At 38.3% G+C, this 9,520-nt stretch overlaps 1 protein-coding gene and 1 non-coding gene across 2 annotated transcripts; one reads left to right on the top strand and one right to left on the bottom strand.

The window, feature by feature from the left end:
- Window positions 1-1,352: 1,352 nt before the first annotated feature.
- LOC141639201 (small nucleolar RNA R71) lies at window positions 1,353-1,460 on the bottom strand. The gene has a single exon (XR_012542405.1). It is a non-coding gene; the product is annotated as a small nucleolar RNA R71 (small nucleolar RNA).
- A 6,682-nt stretch (window positions 1,461-8,142) lies between these two features.
- On the top strand, window positions 8,143-9,520 carry LOC141639200 (uncharacterized). The gene is made up of 4 exons (XM_074448382.1): window positions 8,143-8,197; window positions 8,289-8,569; window positions 8,624-9,088; window positions 9,323-9,520. Exons 1-4 carry the CDS (start codon window positions 8,143-8,145, stop codon window positions 9,518-9,520), a joined length of 999 nt encoding a protein of 332 aa, XP_074304483.1.

Raw genomic sequence — 9,520 nt, 5'->3', positions numbered from 1 at the left:
CAATATAGTTTATAATTTACAGCTTAATATGAGTAGCTAAATTTCCTAGTCTAAGGGCTAGGGGAGCCATGCAAAAATCAAATATATAACATGTTAAAATAGGTTGATAATAATATTGTTCAATTGTTTCTATCACATGTTTGCATTGTTACGTTTAATCTTTGGTTATCGGCCGTAATCGTAGATTAAGTTTGTTCATTCGTTCTAAAGTCAAGAGGCACAAAATTGAATTAGACTAAGCATGTATAGTAGGACGACCTAGTCATGGACGAGAGTTTCTCTAGGACCCGGTCTATGGTTGACACTAATGCCGTAAGGTGGGTGTCTCTAAGCCTAAGCAATTGACAATGTTTTTATTACCGAGTTTAACATAATTATATACTTACCTTTGCATGTGTGACCCGACCCCTTAGACTCCGTTTTATTATATAATTTACATTACAATTTTTGTTAATCATCAAACAACCAAACAAACCCAATACGATATCGATCTTGATAGAAATCTCCCCATAGCATTTCACAACGTAATTCCCGTTTCCTTGTGTTCGACCCCTATTGATACATTCATTTGTTGTTTAGGGTAATTATCTTTGCATATATATAGGTACACGATAAGCCTATCAAATTTTGGCGCCGTTGCCGAGGAAACGGTTTTATTACGTTTTTAATTGTCGATTTTTATCTTGTTTTATTTTGTCTTGAGGAACACTTGTTCCTTGAGACCGTTACTTATCATTTTCCTAGAAATTGTTGTCTTATGCCCAGGTCCTCTCGTAGTGGAGAATTGCTTTCACCAGATTCCGATCCCGAGAAAACCTTTATGAGAAGACGACGTTTTTGGAAGGAAGTGAAAGAAGCCACTTCTCCCGTCCAAGTTGAAAGTGCTAGAAAGTCTTACTTAGATGATCTAGAAGTTCTTGAAGAGGAGGAGGTTTCTAGTTCATCATCTCCACCACCACCACCACCATCTACTATCAAAAACATGGTGAAACTTTCCGATCACTCAAAGCCCACCGCGCCATGCTTCCTACCGGTATCACAACTACTCAAATTACCGCATCGGAATTCGAGATCAAACCGGCTTTCATTAGCCTTGTGGAGAGGACGCAATTTGGGGGAAGTCCTTTGGAGGATCCCAATTTGCATATGCAAAATTTCTGTGATTATTGCTCCATGATCCGACAAACGGGCGTCACTCAAGCCCAAATAAGGGAAATACTTTTTCCTTTCTCTTTGAAAGACAAGGCTAAGATTTGGATCAATAGCCTTGACCGCACCGCCATGGGAATCACCAATTGGGAGACATTGGCCCTTGCTTTCTATCAAAAGTTTTTTCCACCGGAGAAAACTCAAACCTTGAGAAGCCAAATCACCTGATTCCGTCAACAAGCTCTTGAGAGCTTATATGAAGCTTGGGAGAGGTACAAAGAGCTTAAAAGGCAATGCTCACATCATGGGCTAGATGATTGGTTTGTAGCAATAACATTCTATAATGGATGTTGTGCCGAGTCCCGAAGGATTCTTGATTCCGCCAACAATGGGCGGTTTGATCAAATTGACACCGATATTGCTCATGCGACGATCGAATCCATGGTGGTCCATGATGCCCAATATGTCAATTCCTGAAGTGTGCCACTCAAAGGTAAAAAAGAACCCTCCAACAACTCCGTCTTGCTAGCTCAAATCGCCTTACTCCAACAACAATTGGCGGAAAGAGATGCTAGAGATTTCGTTTAACAACTCAATGCCGTGTCTTCAACAAGTCAAATCGTTGTGTGTGATGGTTGTGGAGGTGCGGGTCATTACGCCGCTCATTGCCGAGCCCCAATTGAAGAGGTAAATGCTTTTCAAGCTTTTAGACAAAGTTCATATCCACCGGGTACATTTTCCAATACTTACAACCCGAATACAAAATTTCATCCGAACTTGTCTTACACTAGCAACAATGTGCTTAACCCTCAAAACCCACCACAACAAAATGCCTATGTTCCTCAACAACAAAATTATAATCCTCCACCGGGTTATCAAAACCAACAAAGGCCCCCACAAAACAATTACCAACAAAATCCTCCACAAAATGCCCAACAAAACAATCAAGGAGGAGGTAAGCTTGAGGGCTTGATAGTGCAAATGCAAAGGGAATTATTAGCTCAAATTCAAAAGAATGATCAGGCTCATAGTGACGCAGTCAAGATGTTGGAACAACAAGTGGCTCAACTAGCTGGTTCTATCTCTCAAAGGAAGAACGGTCAACTACCACCCCAAGGTACGCCACCACACGAGACCGTTAATTATATCTCATTGAGGAGTGGTACAAGCTATGATGGCCCATCCATGACTTTGGATGACGAAGTGGTTGTTAAAAAGCCTAACCTTGGGGTAAATGACAAGAGGAAGGCTAGTGAAGAGCCTCTTGTTAAAGACCGTGTACCATTTCCCCATCGATTGTTGATGCTTAAGAGAAAGAGCAAGCTTGATGCCAAAGATGTTAAGCCTCCTATGCCCAAAGAAAATGATAAGGTAATTGTTGAGGAAGTTTCTCCTAATGCTAAGGAGAGAGATGCCATTTCAAAGAATGTTCCCAATGAGAATGAGAAAGAGAAAGTGAGAGATGTGGAGGATGCTCCTCCAAAAGAAGGTATTCAAGTATTATTTCCTCATCGTCTAGCAAAACACAAGGAGGAAGGTAAGTTTGGTAAATTTTTGGAAGTTTGTAAAAACTTACAAGTCACCATCCCGTTTATGGAATTGCTTATCCAAATCCCTTATTACGCAAAGTTTATGAAGGAGATTCTCTCAAAGAAGCGATCCTTCAATGAGGTTGAGACCATTGCTTTCACCGAAGAGTGTAGTACACTCTTACAAAATAAGTCTCCCCCGAAACTTAAGGACCCCGGTAGTTATTCTATTCCTTGCACTATAGGCACATATACCATTGATAAGGCTCTTTGCGACCTAGGTGCTAGTGTAAGTGTCATGCCCTATTCCCTTTGTGAAAAACTAAACATGGGTGCTCTAAAATGCACAAGTACAACATTGCAAATGGCGGACCGTTATTTAAAGCGACCTTTTGGTGTCTTAGAAGATGTACCCGTCAAAGTTGGCTAGTTTTTCATACCCGTTGACTTCCTCATACTTGATATGGCCGAGGACTCACAAACTCCAATTATATTGGATAGACCATTTTTACGCACCGCGGGTGCGCTAATTTATGTGAAAAATGGGAGGTTAACGTTAGAAGTGGGTGATGACCGGGTTTCCTTTAGCAAAAACAACACCATTAGAAGCCCAATGTTATAAGAGTCTTGTTATTTTTTTAGCATTATGGACTCTTCTCATGCCTCTACTATGCTTGGATCCTTATTGATGGATCCGTTGGAGGAAGATATTGGTGTTGTTTGTTTTGTAGGTAACGATGCAAAAGGCACTATTGCTAAGAGTGCCAAAAAGAAAGGGAAATTTTATTTGAAGAATTTCAAATGGTTGCGGAATGCAAAAGGAGCTATGAAATGGAGCTTGGTTGGTGGCAAGCTCAAGAACGAAACTTGACCAAATAGCTTCTTACGTCGTGTGGGAGGTTAAACTAGCGCTTCATGGGAGGCAACCCAAGCTTTTTAATTATTTTTATTTATTTTTGTTTTTAATTTTCTGCATTTTATTGTTTTTTCGTAGATTAGTAATAAAATACTCGACTTGACGATGTTTCTTTTTGTGATTTTTAGGTGAAAATGAAGAAATAAGAATTAGGAGAGAATCTGGCACACTCCCCCAAGCAAGAACCCCGTTCGGGGACGTAGTTTTCGAAAAACGGGACGGAATTAAAAGAAATAAGGAAGCAAGTCAAAAAGCCGAAGAAGAGGTCAACTCCGATCGGGGTCGTGGTTTTGTATTTTCTTGGCCTTTTTCTTCTACGGGTAAACGGCTAATTTTGTTCTATCATTCACATACACTTCGACTCGTACTTCTCCTTTTCCCTCTATCATATTTCTTCATTTCTTCACTCAAAATCACAAGTAAACATCTATGTCCCCCAAAATTCATGCTAGCTTGGGGGGGGGGGGGGGGGGCTAGCAAGTCGAGTAAGTATTTATTTGCTTTGCATTTTAGATTAGATCTTGCAACCCATTAAACATGACCTCTAGTCCTTTTGTTTTGTGCTTTGAGCCATTTTTATGGTTTGATTGGGTAATTTAAATTTTTGGCACATTAAGGACAATGTTATGTTTAGCTTGGGAGGAGATTGCATTTGCATATAGTATAGTTTGCATGTAGTGTAGAATTTTTGAAAATTTTTCCTTTGTGCTTGCTTGTAGCCTACTTTCCTCTTTGCTTATCCTAATAGTAGCTTGTTGCTAATGATTTATTCTTTCATGATGGGATATTAGCTACATGGGGATGTCTTGACATAGTAGGTGGTAAATGGAAAATGAAACAAATAGGCTTGATCTTTACTTTTGGCAAGCTACAAAATGGTAAGGTATAGCCTCTTTTGACCGATGCATCCATATCCGGTCTCTCTTAGATGAGTGTAGGTGTCTCCTTATAATGTGTGTTTCATCAAAAAGCACAAGTATGGTTCTTATGTCATCTCTTGGTAAGCATGCATTCATTTGTTATAGCATTTTGGAGCCATTCACATGATATATTTGCCTTCTTGACCCCTTCATAAACATTTTCCCTAGCTACATTATAACTTGCCTACCATTGTTGAGCTAGTAGCTTTGTTTTATTTTGTTTTGGTGCTCAATTGGGATTTGTTTAAAAATTGTGGAAATCATGTGAGCTTGGTCTTAATGCTCAAGAAGAAATATGAAAGAGAAAGATGAATGAAAAAAAAAGATGATGAAAAATGAAAAAAAAATCAAGCAATGAACGAAAAAAAAATGAAAAAGCATTGAAAAAGAAGTATGCATTGAAAAGAAAAGAAAAAAGGAGAAGAAGAAAAGATGTGAGAAATTCTCAAGCATTATTCATATATTTTGGAGAATTTTCTTATGATTTGAATTGCAAAATTGAGTTAGAATTGGGATTGAGCACCTTTACATTTTGGTAGTTGCTAGCTTGACTTAGCTCCACATTATCATAACTCTTTTGTTCCCCTTTCTTACCCATGTTTATTTGCCTTCTTCCCACTCATTTGGCTTCTTTATCATGCTTACATTTGATTGTTTTGGCTCACTAGTTTTGACATGTTTACCATATTAGATTGCGGGCACATTGTTATAAGTTGAGGATAGTTGAGTGTTCATTAACAAAATTATCTTATCACATATTAAAGAGTTTGAGTGCCCCGTGAGAGTCCCTAAGTCAAAAGATCATGCAAAAGCTTAAGAGGTTCATTTCAAGTTTTCCATGCTACGCCGTCATGTAAATCTCATCCATGTTTTGCTTTGTCCCTTGCCCATATTGATTTGGGTTTTTAAATCACTTTGCATAGCTTGTTTGGATATTGCAATTGTTGGGACATGGTTTCTTGCTTGAGGACAAGCAAGAGTTTAGCTTGGGGGAGTTTGATAAGTGCACATTTTATATATTTTCATCCCCTATATTAGCTCCATTTTATATGACATTTAGCACTTAGCACAGTGTTTTGAGCTAATATTTGTTGTTCTAGTGTATTTGCTTGTCTTAACATGTTTTGTAGGATACTTGAGCTTTTTGAAGCTAAAATACTACAAGATGACCTACTAGAGAACAATGGCTAAACAAGACCCAATATTGGACTAGCATGGAGTGTTTGCATGGGTTCTTCATGGAGAAGTTGATGGACTAATGTGTGCAATGCAATTGTGTCAACAAACCAAAGTCAAGCCCAACTCAAAGTCCAAGTCAAAAAAGAAAGAATAGGATTCCAAGCTACCTAGGATGCCAAGGGATTAGGTCTTAAACCGGGTGATTAATCGCTAATTAGTCACCCAAATAGGATTCTCCTAGCAATTAAGAGGAGAGCTATTGTAAACGGGCTAAAATCACACAACCCCGATCGGGACCGCCAACCCCGATCGGGGACGCATGCTTCTAGCTCGTTTACGTTTCACTCCCCCTCCGCTATATAAAGGGGAGGTACTTCATAGCTTGGCATCTTATATGTCTACGTCTCATATACTTTACATAGCCTTAAGCACTATAATTCTCTCAATAGTTTTCATATTAGTTTACAAATTGTTAAGCTTTCCTTAGTTTAATCTTTCAACATTTTGTTCTACATTCAAGTTATTATTCAAGCATTTCTTATTCAAGTTAATTTGGTTATTTGTCCTTCCTTGCAAGTTCATTTCCTTAAGGTATTTCTATTTTACATCTCTATTTAGTTTACACATAGTCTATAATTAAGTACTTTATTTATATTACCTTAGCTTTATTTCTGTTATATTATTTAGTTTATATAAATTATACAATCATGTTTAGCATTTCTTACAATATAGTTTATAATTTACACCTTAATATGAGTAGCTAAATTTCGTAATCTAAGGGCTAGGGGAGCCATGAAAAAATCAAATATATAACATGTTAAAATAGGTTGATAATAATATTGTTCAATTGTTTCTATCACATGTTTGCATTGTCACGTTTAATCTTTGGTTATCGGCTGTAATCGTAGATTAAGTTTGTTCATTCGTTCTAAAGTCAAGAGGCACAGAATTGAATTAGACTAAGCATGTATAGTAGGACGACCTAGTCATGGACGAGAGTTTCTCTAGGACCCGGTCTATGGTTGACACTAATGCCGTAAGGTGGGTGTCTCTAAGCCTAAGCAATTGACAATGTTTTTATTACCGAGTTTAACATAATTATATACTTACCTTTGCATGTGTGACCCGACCCCTTAGACTCCTTTTTATTATATAATTTACATTACAATTTTTGTTATGTTAATCATCAAACAACCAAACAAACCCAATACGAAATTGATCTTGATAGAAATCTCCCCATAGCATTTCACAACGTAATTCCCGTTTCCTTGTGTTCGACCCCTATTGCTACATTCATTTGTTGTTTAGGGTAATTATCTTTGCATAGGTACACGATAAGCCTATAATCTCCCCCCCTTTGTTACTACGATCTTTAATTATATTAAAGATCGACTTTTTCTACATTATAATTTGCATAAATTGTTAATCTGATTCCCTTGGGTTCGACCATTATTTCCGCTTTACTACTGTTTATTATTTGGATTTAAGTGATATAAATTGTTAATTTGAGGCATACGACTTTAGCTCAGCAAATTTTGGCGCCGTTGTTCTTAGTGGAATTGGCATTAATTATTTTTGTGTTTTAGTGTAGGTTTATGCATAATACTTGTATTTCTAACCTGAACCTCGAGCCTTTCGATCCATAGATTGAGCATACTCTTTCGATTAAGAAAGAACAAACGAGGTGCAATAGTAGTTGTTTCTGAAGGCAGCGAGTTCGACGATCTACATTCAGATTCTGAATATTCTGAAATTTTTGAACAAACCGAACCTTTGAATATGGCTAGAGAGACCCGCACTCTAAGGGATCTCACAGCTCTAAATCTTAACGTTCAACCATTGTGCATCACTTTTCCAGCATTGGATGATTGAGTTACTTTTGAACTGAAATCTGGTTTGATACATCAATTACCAAGTTTGATGGTATGAAAGTATCGAGGATCCGAATCAAAGATCTTTCGACTTTCATATTGTGTGCACTGGTATGAAGCCACTCCATATTACCGACGAGCAGTTGAAATTGAGAGCATTTCCTTTCACCTTGAAGGACAATGCGAGAGACTGGTTAAACTATCTCCCACCGGGAAGTATCACTACTTGGGTAGGTATGAAGAAGGCGTTCTTGGAGAAATATTTTCCTCCTTCTCAATCATCTCAACTGAAAAGAGCCATCAGTAATGTTGAACAGTAAGACGGGGAAACTATGTATGAGTATCTTGTGAAATTTAAGATGCTATGTGCTAGTTGCCCTTACCATGGTTACTCTGATCAGGATCTCATTATGTATTTTTGTGGTGGACTGAACCAAGATGACTGTCGCATGATTCACTCTGCTTGTGGAGGAAATATAGCCAACAAAAATTCAGATGAGGCTTGGGAGGTTATTTCAGAGCTAGCTGAGACCTCTAGACAGTTTGAGAGGAAACCATCATGAAGAGGAGTGAGCGCTATGGGTGTTAGTCCTGGCTTGGAGGAAAAGGTTGATAACATTGTTTCCACTCTCCGTGACATGTTATCCGGGAGACGATGGCTACTTTGTTTGTGGCATATGTGCTACTGAGGGTCACCCTAATGATTTGTGCCCTTACTTGCAAGAAAGTGGCCAAGAAGAGGTGAATGGTGTTTGGGAGAGTACTACAAATAATAGGAAATGGGATCCATATTTAAAGACCTATAATGAAGGATGGAAGACTCACCCTAACTTTAATTGGGTAAATTCTCAAGCCGGTCCATCGTCTGGCCCTCCTAGAGGTCAGTTTCTCCAAAGACCACAAGGACAACAATTTAATCAACAAGTACCTCAACAAGCAGCTGAACAAGCACCACCGAGTTCATCACTGTCCACGGAGGATATGATTCGAGCTCTTACTCTCAGTGTTACTCAAGATAGAGCATATAATAAGTAAAATTTTAAGAATCTTGAAAATCAGGTTAGTCAGCTGGCTACTGCAATTAATCGGTTGGAGGCTAGAGATTCTAATGCACTACCATCTCAAACGGTGGTGAATCCAAAGAATGTGAGTGCAGTCTCTTTGAGAAATGGGAGACAACTAGTGGAGGCTGAGAAAGTAAAAAGAAAAGTCAAGGAACCGATGATTCATGAAATAGAGGAAGACATAGTGATCAAGGAAGGTGAAGAAGCTTCTATTGTTAAGGAGAAGGAGCATATTCCCTCTTCTATACTGGTGGTGGAACCGGAGGTACCCTTTCCTGATGCACTTAAGAGGACCCACCACTTTGAGCACAATAAGGACATTTATGAGGTATTTCAAAAGTGTGAGGTAAACATCCCCCTTCTTAATCTTTTGAAAAGTATTCCTAAATATGAAAAATTCTTAAAGGAGTTGTGTACTATTAAAAGGAATAACAAGTTGAAAGGTGTGAAGAAAGTGAAGGTTAGTGAACATGTGTCCGCTATGTTTCAAAGAAAATTACCCACTAAGTGTAGTGATCCGGGTATGTTCACTATCCCTTGCACCATTGGAAACACTAAGATTCAAAAGGTCATGCTAGATTTAGGAGCTTCTATTAATGTGATGCCTTACTCCTTATATGAATCTATGAAACTTGGTCCTCTACATGCTACTAGTGTTGTTATCCAGTTAGCTAATAGATCGAATGTCTACTAGAAAGGGAGTGTTGAGGATGTTCTTGTTTTGGTTGATAATCTTTTCTTTCCTACTGATTTTTTTGTGTTAGACATGGAACATGATAAACATGCGGCTTCTATTATGTTAGGTAGACCATTCTTGAAAAATGCTAGCACTAAGATTGATGTGTCGAGTGGGTCTATGACTATGGAGTCTAGTGGTCAGGGTGCAGTTTAA

Source organism: Silene latifolia, unplaced genomic scaffold (genome assembly GCF_048544455.1).
Source record: "Silene latifolia isolate original U9 population unplaced genomic scaffold, ASM4854445v1 scaffold_297, whole genome shotgun sequence".
NCBI lineage: Eukaryota > Viridiplantae > Streptophyta > Magnoliopsida > Caryophyllales > Caryophyllaceae > Silene > Silene latifolia.
Note: the sequence above shows the minus strand (reverse complement) of the source record. Positions and strands in the feature narration are given on the sequence as shown.